We start from the raw sequence: 18,790 nt of genomic DNA, 5'->3' as shown, positions 1-18,790 counted from the left end.
AAATTTCCTGTTTTGAAACAGGAAGCATATTGTTAGAAGTCAGCAAAGAGAAACTTGCCGATGGTGCCATTAAACAACAGAAAATTCCAAAATAATGTAAAACTAATTACCTTTATGTGTACGACCCCCTGAAGAGAACCGATGCGCTGCTCTATGGACTGGACACATGAGCCGCAAGTCATGCCCTCCACTCCAAGGGTGACTGAACACATGCTGCCTTCCTGCGTCATGATTCTGAAGACAAAAGAACATTTATTGTTGGAGACAACATTTTCACTTCTATTGCAGTGGTTCTTAACATGCGGTAGAAAATGGATGGACACATTTATTGTGTAAAATGTAGTTGTTTGTGTACAGTGTACTAAATCTTTGTGAGAGACAATAACATCTTACACACATTGGATATAAAAGGTGTGTTTTTTGGTCAAGATTTCCAGGAGAAGGGGGTCCATTTAGCTTCATGGGATTATTTAAGGTAGTCAAATTGTGGTAAGTGTTTCACTAGCGTCGTCTATAGAGAGTATGGACAACTAAACAACAGGTACCAAGGACACGTGCGGCTGTGCTCGTAAGCATGCAAATACAGTCTTTCTGATGTTGTTTTCCTGACAAACTAACCAAAATATACTCCAGCCCATAAACTTACAATAAACCATGCTTTTATTTTGTCAAAGTATAATTTAGGGGCAATTTTCTGGCCTTATTTGATGAACTGCACTGCTATATTAATGCAGTATTTAGTGACCAGCAGGCTGTCTAACTGTAACACGCTCCCGCCGGCTCAATGAATGTCAGAAAATACAGAACTAAAAAAAATGTCTTAACCTCATTTCACCAAAATTCTCATTCGCTTTAGACCAACAATTATGGAGAATTTATGACTTTTGTGTGAAGTATGTCAACTGTGGTGGCTGCCTCCAATGTATTGTTTGTAATCACTGCACTATGCCTGTGCTTGAACTTTTGGTCTTTTGAATATTTTTCATCGGTTTTGCTGTGGCGAGTCAGCATTGCTTCCTTATTTTATCATGAAATCATGACTTTGACACAATTGTGTTTCATATTAAAACAGATGACAGCCAAATGGACTTTGCTGTTTTATTTTCAATGAAACAATAGAAAATACGTACTCCTATAGTAGTACAGTTGTTATTAGTGAGAATATACTTATTTTAAGGAATTTCTGGGTTCATTGAGGTTAGCTAATTTTACTTGACAAGCCAAATTTTCTTGTTCTATTGGCAGATAATTTTGCTTAGTTCAAATAAAATACCTCTAATTTTTGTATTTTTTCCCCCTTAATTTGGAACACTGACTTTTTGCAGTGTACTGTGGATGTCACAAAGGAACATAAGGTACAAACAGAATTGCCTGGTAAACCGGAGCATATGACATTAAAAAGTACAGAAAAAACTTATTCGGGTGTTACCATTTAGTGGTCAATTTTACGGAATATGTACTTAACTGTGCAATCTACTAATAAAAGCTTCAATCAATCAATCAATCACCATGAAGATTCTAGCGGGAACTCTCATTCAACCCTTTTTCCATTACGCATGCACCTCCTGGTACCCCAGCACCTCCAAAACCCTCAAATCTAGACTCCAAACATCCCAGAACAAGCTAGTCAGATTACTTCTAGACCTCCACCCCTCCACACCTCACTCCTACCCACTTCTCCAAAGTGGGCTGGCTCAGGGTGGAGGACAGAGTAAAACAACTTGCACTGAGCCTAGTCTATAAAATCCGCTACACCTCCCTGATACCGAAGTACATGTCAAACTACTTCCATAACGTAAATGACCGCCATAACCACAACACCATGGGGAGCTCCACAAACCACGTTAAACCCAGATTCCGATCTAAAAAAGGTCTTAACTCATTCTCCTTCTATGCCACATCAATATGGAATGCACTCCCAACAGGTGTAAAAGAAAGTGCATCTCTATCCTCCTTCAAAACCGCACTAAAAGAACACCTCCAGGCAACTTCAACCCTAAACTAACACCCTCCCCCTTCCACATTCCACCTCCCCGGATTGTAAATAATCAAATGTAGATACTTGTTCTTATGCTTTCTGATCTCTCTCTCTGTGCCCACTACTTGCTGTACATATCCTACCAAGTCAGACCTACTCTGTTTCAATGTCCATTTCTCTGATGATGCAATTGTTGATGACCGAAGTGCTGATATCAACCAAACCTAGCCCCCCCCCCCCTCCACATCCACATCCCACACCCCGGATTGTAAATAATGTAAATAATTCAATGTATATACTCTGATGATTAACTTGTGTGATGACTGTATTATGATGATAGTATATATTTGTACCATGAATTTATTTACGTGGACCCCGACTTAAACACGTTGAAAAACTTATTGGGGTGTTACCATTTAGTGATCAATTGTACGGAATATGTACTGTACTGTGCAATCTACTAATAAAAGTCTCAATCAATCAATCAAAACAGAAAAATCATAAATCAATGGTCAAAAACGCTTAGAAAGTCAGTGGCAGTCTCCCAAAAATGAACTTGAGATAAGACAGTGTGATTAGCTAATTGTGTATTGGATTTTCTATGAATATAATTATGTCGTTGTGGCTTGTGCAGCCCTTGGAGACACTCGTGATGTACACTGCAAAAACTGAAATCTAAGTAAGATTAAATATCTCAAATAAGGGTGATATTTGCTTATTTTCTGTCTGATAAAATAATTCTTCTCACTAAGCAGATTTTATGTTAGAGTGTTTTACTTGTTTTAAGTGTTTTGGTCCTAAATGATCTCAGTAAGATATTACAGCTTGTTGCTGAGATTTTATGACCTATATCGAGTAAAACATGCTTGAAACTGGAATATCAACTGATGCAAAGCTGTGTCGTCAACACTCATAAGTATAAAAGTACCGTATTTTTCGGACTATAAGTCGCAGTTTTTTCATAGTTTGGCCGGCGGTGCGACTTATACTCAGGAGCGACTTATGTGTGAAATTATTAACACATAACTGTAAAATATCAAATAATATTATTTAGCTCATTCACGTAAGAGACTAGACGTATAAGATTTCATGGGATTTAGCGATTAGGAGTGACAGATTGTTTGGTAAATGTATAGCATGTTCTATATGTTATAGTTATTTGAATGACTCTTACCATAATATGTTACGTTAACATACCAGGCACGTTCTCAGTTGGTTATTTATGCCTCATATAACGTACACTTATTCAGCCTGTTGTTCACTATTCTTTATTTATTTTAAATTGCCTTTCAAATGTCTATTCTTGGTGTTGGGTATTATCAAATAAATTTCCCCAAAAAATGCGACTTATACTCCAGTGCGACTTATATATGTTTTTTTCCTTCTTTATTATGCATTTTCGGCCGGTGCAACTTATACTCCGAAAAATACGGTCCTTTTTTTTTAAGTAATAATTTCTTATTTCAAGCATGAAAAAAAAAAAATCATGACTTTGACACAATTGTGTCTTATAATTAAAACGGATGACAGCCAAATGGACTTTGCTGTTTTAATTTTCAATGAAACAATAGAAAATACGTACTCATATAGTAGTGCAGTTGGCACAGTACAGTAAACTTGACAGTTAATATTTAAACATTTAACATTTCTAACAATTTTGAACACAAATAGTTCATACACATTCAGATAAATTCTTCAAAATTACAATAAAAAAAATTTGGGCCGGTGTTCCGGGCTGTATATATGAGTTTGAGTTTATTTCGAACATGCAAGCATACAACATGATACATCACAATTTCCAGTTTCTCTTTTCAACATGTTCGAAAAGGAGTAGGAAGAAGCAGAGCTTATTTAATCCTACCCTTTTTCTTTTACATAACAGTTGCTAAAACTTTTGTTCACTTCCTGTTTTCAATTTATTCACAATATACTCCATAAGTAATCACAATAAAAATGTTTTAAAAATAAATAATAATTGGTGAAGTAAGTTACATTTCATATGATGAGATAAGTAAGATTATTTTGAGAGTGAAAGAATGGATGAATTAAGTAAATTCTGTATTTTTCTTCTTTGTACTTTGTAAACACTTTAAGTTTGAAGAGTTTCTTGAAGTGGATCATATTAGTACATTGTTTGATTGCTTTGCTTAATCCATTCCATAATTTAATTCCACATACTGATATACTGAAGGTCTTAAGTGTTGTACGTGCATAGTTCAGGTTCTTCATCACGCACACAGCTCCTCCTCCTCCATTTTTGTTGTTTCTGTTGATGTAGTTTAGTTCATATCCTTCCAAATCAACATCTATTCCTTTTTTTTATCAACAATCCATGTTTCTGTGACAGCAATCTCTAATTGACTGAAAGAGCACGCACTTGGCGCGATGATGTCATGTTGTCGATGGAAAAATGCATTTTTAGACCATATGAGTTGCGTGAGCGGCTAGGAGACCTCGAGAGTAACAAGCGCTTGCCTTGTTGCCTTTCCATTAAGAACAATAAATTAGTTTTTAGTAGGGATGTCCGATAATATCGGCCTGCCGATATTATCGGCCGATAAATGCGTTAAAATGTAATATCGGAAATTATCTGTATCGTTTTTTTTAAATTATCGGTATCGTTTTTTTTTTTAATTATTAAATCAACATAAAAAACACCAGACACACTTACAATTAGTGCACCAACCCAAAAAACCTCCCTCCCCCCATTTCTTTCTGTTATCAATATTCTGGTTCCTACATTATATATCAATATATATCAATACAGTCTGCAAGGGATACAGTCTGTAAGCACACATGATTGTGCGTGCTGCTGCTCCACTAATAGTACTAACCTTTAACAGTTAATTTTACTCATTTTCATTAATTACTAGTTTCTATGTAACTGTTTTTATATTGTTTTACTTTTTTTTTTATTCAAGAAAATGTTTTTAATTTAGTTATCTTATTTTATTATTTTTTTTTTTTAAAAGTACCTTATCTTCACCATACATGGTTGTCCAAATTAGGCATAATAATGTGTTAATTCCATGACTGCATATATCGGTTGATATCGGTATCGGTAATTAAAGAGTTGGACAATATCGGCAAAAAGCCATTATCGGACATCCCTAGTTTTTAGTATAAGTAAATGTAATGCCGAGCGCATATCATTATGTCAAGATAATGGCACTAGCATTTACTTAATTTAAGAATATGTTTCAACATATTGAGCAAAGAGGTCTCTTTTTTTTTTTTTTGTACCAAGAAAAGTGCACTTGTTATTAGTGAGAATATACTAATTTTAAAAGGTATTTTTGGGTTCATTGAAGTTAGCTAATTTTACTTGTTTTGGAAAGTCTTGACAAGCCACATTTTCTAGTTCTATTGGCAGATAATTTTGCTTAGTTCAAATAAAATACCCCTTGTTTTTGAACACTGACTTTTTGCAGAGTAGGGCTATATAAGTAAACATTGATTGACTGATGTTGTTGTTGTCACTACAGTTACATAAAATTACTGAAATGTACATGTGTAAATACGCGATGCTTTTAAATGTAAGTTTGTTAAGCGTGTTCGAAATAAAGCAAACAATTGCCATTCAGTAGAAACACATTTTAGAGCAAAAATGTGTAAAAAGCATGACGAAGTCAACAGAATGGAAGTTATTGGTCTCATATGAGCTAAGCTAACAAGGAAGCTCGTCGCTAGTGTCGCATTAAGGTTTCTTTAGCCGGCTTGTTTGTAAGTAGGAATAACAACAGGACTTCCGTAGTTAGTAAGCTGCCGCCGCAATAATGAGTTGAATCTTTCCTGAAAAGTTGAAGTAAAAAAGTAGTAAAATCACAGCTCTCACCTTGGTGGGAAAGAAGTGACTGGTCAGCTACTGGCGAGTAGCATTAGCCACATTAGCTTCTTCTCGTCACCCTTCCTTGCCAGCGACAATGCAGACACGTCGTAGCATTATTGTGTGTGCGACAGGGGGGAAGCGGAAAAGTGTGTTTAAAAATAGAATTCTTTCTCGGTCAGGAAAAACTCGCCTCTGGCAAGCTCTTCTGTTTCCTTTTCACATGCCGACGTGAGCGACGGCTACCATGCTACGTCACTTTCAATGGGCGGAGCTGGGTTGGAGGTAGCCATGGCAACTGCGAGGTCTCCTTGCCCGGAGTTTTGTCTTGCAGGCTGATATTAGTATTTGGAAAATACTAAGAATTTCACAAGACTCCTGTAATCATAGCTGAAACGTTGTAACAACTACACATTCAAGCTGTGAATGTATATTTTTTAGACTGGTTTAATTTTTGATGAACAAATAAAGCGAAAACATTATTCTACTCTATCCATACATCGTGATTGAAATTGATTGATTTATGTACCAGTGGCCCAATTACATGTATGTTAATGTACAGCAAATAAAGTAATACATTAAATTCCTTAGTTGCATACTTACTTGCCAACCTTGAGACCTCCGATTTCGGGAGGCGGGGGTGGGGGGCGTGGTTAAGAGGGCAGGAGCATATTTACAGGTCAAGTATTTCATATATATATATATATATATATATATATATATATATATATATATATATATATATATATATATATATATATATATATATATATATATATATATATATATATATATATATATATATATGTGTGTATATTTGGGGTGTGGGAAAAAATCGTTTCAAATTTGAATCGCAATTCTCCCGTTGTGCGATTCAGAAATGATTCTCATTTTTAAAAAAATCTATTTTTAAAAAAATTGATTCAAAAAACAAAAAATTATTATTATTATTATTTTTTTAAATTAATCAATCCAACAAAACAATACACAGCCATACATACATACCATAACAATGCAGTCCAATTCCAAAAGCAAACCTGACCCAGCAACACTCAGAACTGCAATAAACAGAGCAATTGAGAGGAGACACAAACACGACACAGAACAATCCAAAAGTAGTGAAACAAAAATGAATATTATCAACAACAGAATCAACATTAGTTACAATTTCAACATAGCAGTGATTAAAAATCCCTCATTGGCATTATCATTAGACATTTATAAAAAAAAACAACAACAAAAAAACAATAGTGTCACAGTGGCTTGCACTTGCATCGCATCTTATAAGCTTGACAACACACTGTGTCCAATATTTTCACAAAGATAAAATAAGTCATATTTTTGGTTCATTTAACAGTTCAAACTAATTTACATTATTGCAATCACTTGATAAAGCATTGTCCTTTACAATTATAAAAGCTTTTTACAAAAATCTACTACTCTGCTTGCATGTCAGCAGACTGGGGTAGATCCTGCTGAAATCTATGTATTGAATAAATAGAGAATCCTTTTGAATCGGGAAAAAATCATCTTTGACTCGACAATCGTGTTGAATTGAAAAAAAATCAATTTTGAATCGAATCGTGACCCCAAGAATCGATATTGAATCGAATCGTGGGACACCCAAAGATTCACAGCCCTAATATATATATATATATATATATATATATATATATATATATATATATATATATATATATATATATATATATATATATATATATATATATATAAATATATATCCTGAAAATATGCATATAGAACTGTGTTTAGATGATTGATACTTCAAACTTGCATAAATAAATCTTAAGGAAAATAACATAACTTGGCTTCTGAGAGCTTCAAAATGTAATGAATAAAATGCTAAAGTTGTTGATAAACAAGCAATTATTTTAATAATTAAATATGGTCATTTTAAATGAATTATTATGATCATTGAAAATTAATTATTTCAAATATGTTTATTTGGATGTAATAAGGAGTCAGAGAAAATACAAATAAAAATACAATTAATTTTGATGTTTTTAGAAAAATATGTTAAAAATTTATTTTTTTAAATTTTAATTAATAAATATATTTATTTTTAGGTAAGATAAACATAATAATACAATTTATGGATGATTTAGTTCTTGTCATCGTGTTGTCCTCCCGTCTCTTCCCCGAGGATGGCTCCATGAGCTGGGCAAACGCCTGGAGATGCCCTGTGTCAACATCACGGTCGGTGGCCCGTCGTCGGCCTCTACTTCACCCTCAGCAACCTGACCAGCGTCGGCTTTGGCAACGTGTGCGCCAACACGGACGCCGAGAAGATCTTCTCCATCTGCACCATGCTCATCGGCGGTATGCCGGACGCCTCGTATGGAATAACGTGATTGGGCAGGCACGCTGTTTATATCGTGGGAAAGCGGACGTGAAAAAAGGCTGTCCTCACTCAGGTCCGGCTGAAAATCGGGGGATTTTCAGGAGAATATTTGTCCTGGGAGGTTTTCGGGAGAGGCGCTGAATTTCGGGAGTCTCCCGGAAAATTCGGGAGGGTTGGCAAGTATGCTTAGTTGGCAGTACTGTACATGCTTATTATACAGTACATAGTATTATATGTAGTATTGGTAAAACTAACGTTGCATAATACAGTACAGGCCATAAGTTTGAATAGAATAGAATAGAATAGAAAGTACTTAATTGATCCCTGGGGGAAATTCAGCACCACAGTTCGCTCACAATAGACAAGAATAATAAATAATATAAATATATTCTACATATACTCTAAATTTAAGTGCAGTCAAGAAGGAACATATGCATTATACAGTCTGATGGCTGTCGGTATGAAGGACCTCCTGTGTCGTTCCGTGGTGCATTTTGGGAGTCTGAGCCTTCCACTGCTCATTCTCCCCGCAAGGTCCGAGTGTAGTGGGTGGGAGGTGTTGTCCATAATGGCTAGGAGTTTTGCTAGACTTCTCCTCTCTGACACCACCGCCAGAGAGTCTAGCTCCACTCCCACCACGTTACTGGCCTTCTCTACCAACTTGTCCAGTCTGTTTGCGTCCCTCGCTCTCAGCCCGCTGCCCCAGCAGGCCACGGCGTACAATAAGGCGCCCGCCACCACCGACTCGTAGAACATCTTCATCATCTTTGTACAGACGTTGAAGGATCCTAGACTCTGTCCCTTCTTGTAGAGTGCCTCGGCGTGTTTCGACCCATTCAGCTTGTTGTCGATGTGTACACCCAGGTATTTATAATCCTCAACCACGTCCACATCCACCCCCCTGATGGAAACAGGGGTCGCCGGAGTACTCCTCCTCCTTCCCAGGTCCACAACCAGCTCCTTGGTCTTCATCACATTAAGCTGGAGGTGGTTCTTTCCACACCATGTGACAAAGTCCTCCACCAGTGCCCTGTATTCCTCATCATCACCATCCTCAATACACCCCACTATCGCAGAGTCATCAGAAAAATTCTGAAGGTGGCAGGACTCTGAGTGATAATGGAAATCGGTGGTGTAGATGGTGAAGAGGAAGGGGGAGAGGACTGTGCCCTGTGGGGCCCCGGTGTTGCTGACCAGCCAGTCAGACACACAGTCCTGCAGTCGCACGTACTGTGGTCTGTCAGTCAGGTAATCAACAACCCAGGGCCATACTTGCCAACCTTGAGACCTCCAATATCGGGAGGTGGGGGTGTGTGTGTGTGTGTTTGGGGGCGGGGGGCGTGGTTATTTACAGCTAGAATTCACCAACTCGAGTATTTCATATATATATATATATGTATGAAATACTTGACTTTCAGTGAATTCTAGCTGTATATATATATATATATATATATATATATATATTTATTTTATTTACATAGAAAAAAAAAACAATACTTGAATTTCAGTGTTCCAGTGGCTATCCATTAGATGGCAGTATTGTCCTGTTTAACTTCTCCGTTCATGATGAGTATATCATTTCGGCCGCCATGTCTGTAATTTCCTCGTTCTTCTGCTTCGTCTCCTTGTTGTGTGCGCAGTTGTGCACTCTATAAAAGCCCTAGATGTTATGACGTCTTTGGGCAGGCAAGCTGTTTTATATTGTGGGAAAGCGGACGTGAGAACAGGCTGTCCCCACTCAGTCTCAGGTCCGCATTGAGCTGGAGGGGGCGTGGTCTCCAGCTCCGGCTGAATACCGGGAGTTTGTCGGGAGAAAATCTCTGCCGGGAGGTTGTCGGGAGAGGCGCTGAATATCGGGATTCTCCCGCTAAAAATGGGAGTGTTGGCAAGTATGCCCAAGACACCAAGGGGGTCTCCAACTTCATACCCAGTAGTCCAGGCCGTATGGTATTAAAAGCACTGGAGAAGTGCTTGGACACAACTTCTCATTCACAAAACAACTGATGGTCCCAACCGTACAGGGGAGAGGAAGACGGCACTGAGGCAGGCGTTTTTATTATCAAGATGAAATGACGTGTGTATTGACGGAAGTGGATAATTACATATATTCATATTTAAGTGTTACTTCTTTAGTTTCGTGGTCGTATTACAAAATAGCGAGTATTCTTCCTTCTTTCTCTCTCATAGTAATGTGTGTCGGCCTTCTAGCAGTGGAATGCAGAGAGTAGAGATAACTCAGGAAGTAGTCTAAACAATGAGGGTGGGAGCGAGGGACAGAGGGAAGAACACAGGACTTCCGGGGTTTTGGGAGACCGATCTAGACTGGGCGAGGGAGTCGCTTGTGTACCGGGTTTGGTCTCACGTTTGTCTTCAAAGCTTTGAGAATAAACCACAAAATACCAACTACTGCCTGGGGATGAATTTAAACTTCAGCTTATGTGCCATTTAAGAATTTGGGAGTGACCAGCAGCTTAAAATCCCTGGGAGGAAGAGCTGGTCAACGCAACAGTATTCAAACAAAAGACTTGGTGTGAGACTATGTGATGCGTCTAACGGGAGAGTGTTACCGGCAAGTGTTGAAGGTGCGTGTTGAGAGGAATGCGGAAGTCCGAAGAGGGCGAGGCTGGTTTGGAAGTCCGTGGGCAGGCGAGAGGTCGAGGGCAGGAGAGAGGTCGAGATCCGGGGAAGCAGCAAGAAGTCCAGGGGAAGTCCGGGGAGACGAGACACACAGCTCGAATCCAGGGACGAAACAGGACACAACACAATGAGCACAGAGAGGGAGAATGCACATGGAGAGTAGCTAGAGACGTGTGGGCTTACTGTACGATAAAGATGGCTACGTTCTGGCACCGGAACGCAAGACGCGCCGATTTAAGTTGTGTGCGGCGTCCTCATCAGCGTCAGGTGTGTTGATTGATGAGTGAGAGCAGCTGGGCAGGGGCGCGGCCGAGGCTGGAGAGGAACGCACGTGGGCGTGTCCAGGTGCGATCTCCGAGGAGCGCACTGAAGAATGTGCAGCGGCATGCGCTCCAGCCGTTACAGATAAAGCAAGAAATTCCACTAATCAACCCTGATAAGGCACACCTGTGAAGTGAAAACCATTTCAGGTGACGACCCCTTGAAGCTCATTGAGAGAATGCTAAGAGTGTGCAAAGAAGTAATCAGAGCAAATGGTGGCTATTTTGAAGAAATTAGAATATAAAACATGTTTTCAGTTATTTCACCTATTTTTGTTAAGTACATAACTCCACATGTGTTCATTCATAGTTTTGATGCCTTCAGTGACAATCTACAATGTAAATAGTCATGAAAATAAAGAAAACACATTGAATGAGAAGGTGTGTCCAAACAAAAAAAAATAAGTTTCTCAGTGTGAGCATGAACTATCTTGTCTTTGCAGTCTATTCAATTGAATATAAGTTGAAAAGGATTTGCAAATCATTATATTCTGTTTTTATTTACAAATTACACAATGTGCCAACTTCACTGGTTTTGAGTTTTGGACATAATGAAGAGGGCCGCAGTTTGAGGAGCCCAAGGCCTTAGGGGCCGGACATGGAAATGTGGATGTTTCATCAGAAAGTGCCTCCGCAGGTTATATATTACTTTGAGAATGCAAAGCAAACACATCGGCTTTCACACTGCACTGAATGACCATGATTTGATTAACGTGGACCCCGACTTAAAGAAGTTGAAAAACTTATTCGGGTGTTACCATTTAGTGGTCAATTGTACGGAATATGTACTGTACTGTGCAATCTACTAATAAAAGTTTCAATCAATCAAAAAACTGTCAATAAATCTACTATTCTGCCCTCGCTACTCGTTTCCAGCGTGTGCAAGCTAGTTAAGAAAAAAAAACGCTCCAGTTTTTGTTGGATTGATGCTTCTTCTTTTGAATTATTTTCCTTCTTTTGTTTTACTTCTTTCCACTTCTTCCTTCATTTAGGTTTGTAAGGATGAAAATATAAACATTAAATAAACATAAAAGTATACCGTCCATTGAGTATTTTACGTACATCAGGGGCGTCCAAACTTTTTCCACTGAGGGCCGCACACGGAAAAGTTAAAGCATGTGGGGGCCATTTTGATATTTTTCATTTTCAAGCTATAACAAAATATATGCATTTTTTTATTTATTTTACCTTTAGGGGTCCCGGGGACCATAAAGGGTCTCAGTCATTAAAATGTTAAAAATAAGTCAGATTATTATTTTTTTTAAATTATTTAACGCTTACAGTAAATCTCTATGTCAACTTCAAGTTGATATAAAGTAATACAAATTAAAAAAAATGTTTTATGGCTTTTCTGTCAAAAACAACTTAGTTTTTTTTATAGTAAAACTGAAATATGCAATATTTAGTCATTAAAGCCCTAAAAGATCAATAATGCAGGACACCATTGATTTTAATTATTTCATATTTTTGAGTAATCACAGTGAAAAGATAAATAAAAAATCACTAAATATATTTGGGATCCAAAAGGTGCCCCAATCATAAAGTGATACATTTTTATTAGGTTTTTCTTTTACTTTCAACACTTAAGTTTCAACACTTAAGTTACGAGATCAACTTATGCTGGAACTATTATTTTGTTTGTTTTATGCGCTTTTGTCAAAGAAAACTTTGATGTTTTTATATGGCTACTACACAATATATGGGGGCGGAGAAAGAAGTATATTTATAGCTAGAATTCACTGAAATTCAAGTATTTCTTTTATATATATATATATAGTATTTCTTTTATATATATATATATATATATATATATATATATATATATATATATATATATATATATATATATATATATATATATTTATATACATACATATGTATATATATATATATATATAAAATAAATACTATATATATATATATATTTCTTTTATATATATATATAAATATAAAAGAAATACTATATATATATATATATATATATTTCTTTTATATATATATATATATATATATATATATATATATATATATATATATATATATATATATATATATATATATATATATATATATATATATATATATATATATATATATATATATATAAAAGAAATACTTGAATTTCAGTGAATTCTAGCTATAAATATACTTCCCCCCCATCTCCCAAATTTGGAGGTCTCAAGGTTGGAAAGTATGACACTAACCCCATTTTATGTATGTCAGGGGTGTCCAAAGTGCGGCCCGGAGGCCATTTGCGGCCCGCAGCTAATTGTTTACCGGCCCGCCACACATTCTGGAAATGCTATTGTAAAAATAAAAAATAACATTAAAAAAAGTGGAATGAGGTGAAATCTAACGAGAAAAAGTTGCAATGTTGACACAAAAGCTGCCATGCAGGCTGTTTTTTTTCTTTTGTCTTTCTTCATTTTTCTTTTTTTGCCATTGCTCAAAAAATAATAATAATTAAAAAAAATCCATGTTATAATGAATACTTTTCAGGGCTCCAATGACTTCAAATATTTCACTTTAAAATGTTTTATGTGGTAAATATTGCATATATTGTGTAGTAGCCATATAAAAACATCAAAGTTTTCTTTGACAAAAGCGCACAAAACAAACAAAATAATAGTTCCAGCATAAGTTGATCTCGTAACTTAAGTGTTGAAAGTAAAAGAAAAACCTAATAAAAATGTACCACTTTATGAGTGGGGCACCTTTTGGATCCCAAATATATTTAGTGATTTTTTATTTATCTTTTCACTGTGATTACTCAAAAATATGAAATAATTAAAATCAATGGTGTCCTGCATTATTGATCTTTTAGGGCTCTAATGACTAAATACTGCATATTTCAGTTTTACTATAAAAAAACCAAGTTGTTTTTGACAGAAAAGCCATAAAACATTTTTTAAAATTTGTATTACTTTGCATCAACTTGAAGTTGATATAGAGATTTACTGTAAGCGTTAAATAATTAAAAAATAATAATAATCTGACTTATTTTTAACATTTTAATGACTGAGACCCTTTATGGTCCCCGGGACCCCTAAAGGTAAAATAAATAAAAAATGCATATATTTTGTTATGGCTTGAAAATGAAAAATATCAAAATGGCCCCCACATGCTTTAATTTTTCCGTGTGCGGCCCTCAGTGGAAAAAGTTTGGACACCCCTGATGTACGTAAAATACTCAATGGACGGTATACTTTTATGTTTATATTTTCATCCTCACAAACCTAAATGAAGGAAGAAGTGGAAAGAAGTCAAACAAAAGAAGGAAAATAATTCAAAAGAAGAAGCATCAATCCAACAAAAACTGGAGCGTTTTTTTTTTCTTAACTAGCTTGCACACGCTGGAAACGAGTAGCGAGGGCAGAATAGTGGATTTATTGACAGTTTTTGGATTTATTGAAATTGATTGAAAAGCGGACGTGACGACAGGCTGTCCTCACTCAGGTTCGCACGGACCTGGAGGGGGCGTGCCTTAAGTTCGGCTGGAAATCGGGAGAAATTCGGGAGAATGGTTGTCCCGGAAGATTTTCGGGAGAGGCACTGAAATTCGGGACTCTCCCGGAAAATTCGGGAGGGTTGGCAAGTATGGTTAGTGTTGATATATTTACACAATAAACTACAAATGTTTACACATAAAGAAGTGACACAACATTCACACACTAAACATTGTATGTGACGTATCACTATTAGCGTTGTCGCCCACTACTGGTCAAATTTAGCACTACATGTATTAAGAGGTTTGAACGTTACTCTCAGACAAAAAAACAACATGACCACGAATACAAAAGACATCACATTTTCAATACAAAACCAACTAAATATCTTAATGCACAAATTATATCAACTTACAAATGTTTGACCAAGTTTGGTGATGAAGATTAAACGCTGGGATTTGTACAGTTGGTGTTGCTTGTCTGGAACACTGTGTCCGTCGCTCAAAAGGTCAGCCCTCGCTCGGGGAAGAACGTTGAAAGAGTAGTCTCCTTCTACTCACCCCACTGCTGCTTCACTGTGACACATATGCCTCGCTGTTGCCCCCTGCGGGTTGGTGGGATTACTGCATACATGATCAACACTAGTTTTAAAGGCCTACTGAAAGCCACTACTAGCGACCACGCAGTCTGATAGTTTATATATCAATGATGAAATCTTAACATTGCAACACGTGCCAATACGGCCGGGTTAACTTATAAATTGCAATTTAAAATTTCCTGCCACACTTCCGGTTGAAAACGTCTATATATGATGACGTATGCGCGTGACAGAATCAGTTGATGCGGAAGTATTGGTACCCCATTGAATACAATACAAAAAAGCTCTGTTTTCATTTCAAAATTCCACAGTATTCTGGACATCTGTGTTGGTGAATCTTTTGCAATTTGTTTAATGAACAATGGAGACTGCAAAGAAGAAAGTTGTAGGTGGGATCGGTGTATTAGCTGCGGACTACAGCATCACAACCAGGAAGACAGAGATGGATAGCAGACGCGTTAGCCGGCGAACTCACCTTAACTTCCTCCGTCTCGCCGACCGCATCTGTGATCGGGTGAAGTCCTTCGTCGCACCATCGATCGCTGGAACGCAGGTGAGCACGGGTGTTGATGAGCAGATGAGGGCTGGCTGGCGTAGGTGGATAGCTAATGTTTTTAGCATAGCTCTGTGAGGTCCGGTTGCTAAGTTAGCTTCAATGGCGTCGTTAGCAACAGCATTGTTAACCTTCGCCAGGCTGGAAAGCATTAACCGTGTATTTACATGTCCCTGGTTTAATAGTATTGTTGATCTTCTGTCTATCCTTCCAGTCAGGGATTTATTTATTTTGTTTCTGTATGCAGTTAAGCACGATGCTATCACGTTAGCTCCGTAGCTAAAGTGTTTGGTCGATGTATTGTCGTGGAGATAAAAGTCACTGTGAATGTCCATTTCGCGTTCTCGACTCTCATTTTCAAGAGGATATAGTATCCGAGGTGGTTTAAAATACAAATCCGTGATCCACAATAGGAAAAGGAGAGAGTGTGGAATCCAATGAGCCAGCTTGTACCTAAGTTACGGTCAAAGCGAACAAAGATATGTCTTGCACTGCATCTAGTCCTTCACTCTAACGTTCCTCATCCACGAATCTTTCATCCTCGCTCAAATTAATGGGGTAATCGTCGCTTTCTCGGTCCGAATCTCTCTCGCTGCTGGTGTAAACAATAGGAAATTATGAGCAGTCCTTCCCCCGGTGTCGTCACGCTACTTCCGGTAGGGGCAAGGCTTTTTTTTATCAGATACCAAAAGTTGCGATCTTTATCGTCGTTGTTCTCTACTAAATCCTTTGAGCAAAAATATGGCAATATCGCGAAATGATTAAGTATGACACATAGAATGGATCTGCTATCCCCGTTTAAATAAAAAAAAATCATTTCAGTAGGCCTTTAATGGTTTCATCAAGCCTATTTGGGCGATGTTCTGCGGGTTAAATGAAAAGTTTTGGTGGGCAGGATGTGGCCCGTGGGTTGCCAGTTGAATGGGCCTGTCTTAAGCTCTCCAGTCCATCCACACTGCACCAGAAGATCCCTGATGGCTCACCCTTCCAGTCGTGTTCATCTCCTCTGGTTCCTGTGGCTCTAACCCGGCGCTTGCCGTGTAGTGTCAACTGTTTTTGTTATGTTATGTTAGGTTATGTTATTTTCATTTATTATGCACCCCCCAACCGACTGTTACATCAGCCCAAGTGGAGAAACAAAAAAAAAAGCAGAAACAGAGACTGAGACACACAAAGGAATCTAAACTAAACATTTAAGACTCACAATGAACACATAAACGTATTATTTTCGGGTCTCCCTATGTCTAGCATTAAAAGATTACAGTTGGTACAAAATGCGGCTGCAAGGCTTTTGACAAAAACAAGAAAGTTTGATCATATTACGCCTATACTGGCTCACCTGCACTGGCTTCCTGTGCACTTAAGATGCGACTTTAAGGTTTTACTACTTACGTATAAAATACTACACGGTTTAGCTCCAGCCTATCTCGCCGATTTTATTGTACCATATGTCCCAACAAGAAATCTGCGTTCAAAGAACTCCGGCTTATTAGTGATTCCCAGAGCCAAAAAAAAGTCTGCGGGCTATAGAGCGTTTTCTATTCGGGCTCCAGTACTCTGGAATGCCCTCCCGGTAACAGTTAGAGATGCTACCTCAGTAGAAGCATTTAAGTCCCATCTTAAAACTCATTTGTATAATCTAGCCTTTAAATAGACCCCCCTTTTTTAGACCAGTTGATCTGCCGTTTCTTTTCTTCTCTCCTCTTCTCCCCTGTCCCTTGCGAGGGGGAGTTGCATAGGTCCGGTGGCCATGGATGAAGTGCTGGCTGTCCAGAGTCGGGACCCCGGGTGGACCACTAGCCTGTGCATCGGTTGGGGACATCTCTGCGCTGCTGACCCGTCTCCGCTCGGGATGGTTTCCTGTTGGCCCCGCTGTGGACTGGACTCCCGCTGATGTGTTGGATCCACTGTGGACTGGACTTTCACAATGTTATGTCAGACCCACTCGACATCCGTTGCTTTCGGTCTCCCCTAGAGGGGGGGGGGGGGGGGGGGGGGTTACCCACATATGCGGTCCTCTCCAAGGTTTCTCATAGTCATTCACCGACGTCCCACTGGGGTGAGTTTTTCCTTGCCCGTATGTGGGCTCTGTACCGAGGATGTCGTTGTGGCTTGTACAGCCCTTTGAGACACTTGTGATTTAGGGCTATATAAATAAACATGGATTGATTGATTGATTGATAAATCAAAAGTCATCTGCGGTAAAGAGGTGAGTTTTAAGCTGTGCTCTAAAAGAGTCCAGAGTGGTGGCGGACTTAATATTCAGAGGGAGCTTATTCCATAGCCTAGGTGCCGTCACTGAGAAAGCACGGTCTCCCTTCGTCACTAGGTTTGACCGTGGGACCTTCAGGGTCATCTGGTTGTCCGATCTAAGGCAACGACCAAGCCTGGAGCTGGTGGGTTGGTCCAGGAGATCGTTAATATAAGCTGGGGCGAGACCATTGAGCGCTTTGAAGACATACGTGACGGTCTTAAATTTCACTCTGCGCTTCACTGGGAGCCAGCGAAGGGAGGAGAGGATGGGAGAAATGTGTTCCCTCATTTTTGCGCCTGTCACCAGCCTGGCAGCTGCATTTTGTACTAGCTGCATGCTATGGATGGTCTTGTCGGTGACCCCAGCATAGAGGGCATTGCAATAGTCCAGTCTGGAGAAGATGAGCATCAACACGACCCGCCGTAGGTCACTGGGGGAGAGGAAAGACTCGATCTTGGCTATTGTGCGTAGTTGGAAAAAACAGGATTTCACTTCCTTGTCAAGCTTGAGGTCTGGGTCGAATATATTTTTTTCCACCTTTTGTGCACATCCTTAGTTATTTTCCCTCACTCCTTTTTGAGTGCGCTTTTTGTTATCATTCTTACCATTTCTTCTCTGCGCCGGAGTCCTACTCCGGCAAAAGCCGACGTGACAAACATTTGGCAAATAGAAGGGTTAGTAAATCGCAGTTGCACTGTGGTAATCTAATTGCCAATGCATATCGGACGGCATATGGGATAAGGCACCACCCCATGGAGTGTTTGCAATAAAAAGATAAGCCAAATTAAATTATTATCAATGTTTCAGAATAATGCT

At 38.4% G+C, this 18,790-nt stretch overlaps 1 protein-coding gene across 2 annotated transcripts in view; it reads right to left on the bottom strand.

The window, feature by feature from the left end:
• The window catches only part of atp7a (ATPase copper transporting alpha), a 30,533-nt gene extending 24,445 nt beyond the window's left edge, over nt 1-6,088 (bottom strand). For both annotated transcript variants that reach the window (XM_062045876.1, XM_062045877.1), the window contains exons 1-2: nt 5,814-6,088; nt 111-234 (exon numbers count right to left, since the gene is read on the bottom strand). In XM_062045876.1, the coding sequence (XP_061901860.1) occupies nt 111-230 (120 nt within the window). In that variant the 5' untranslated portion in view covers nt 231-234; nt 5,814-6,088. The remainder of the gene's footprint in view (nt 1-110; nt 235-5,813) is intronic.
• Nucleotides 6,089-18,790: the final 12,702 nt, after the last annotated feature.

This window comes from Entelurus aequoreus, linkage group LG04 (assembly GCF_033978785.1).
Source record: "Entelurus aequoreus isolate RoL-2023_Sb linkage group LG04, RoL_Eaeq_v1.1, whole genome shotgun sequence".
Lineage (NCBI taxonomy): Eukaryota > Metazoa > Chordata > Actinopteri > Syngnathiformes > Syngnathidae > Entelurus > Entelurus aequoreus.
The sequence above is the reverse complement of the archived record's forward strand: the minus strand, read 5'-3'. Positions and strand labels throughout refer to the sequence as shown.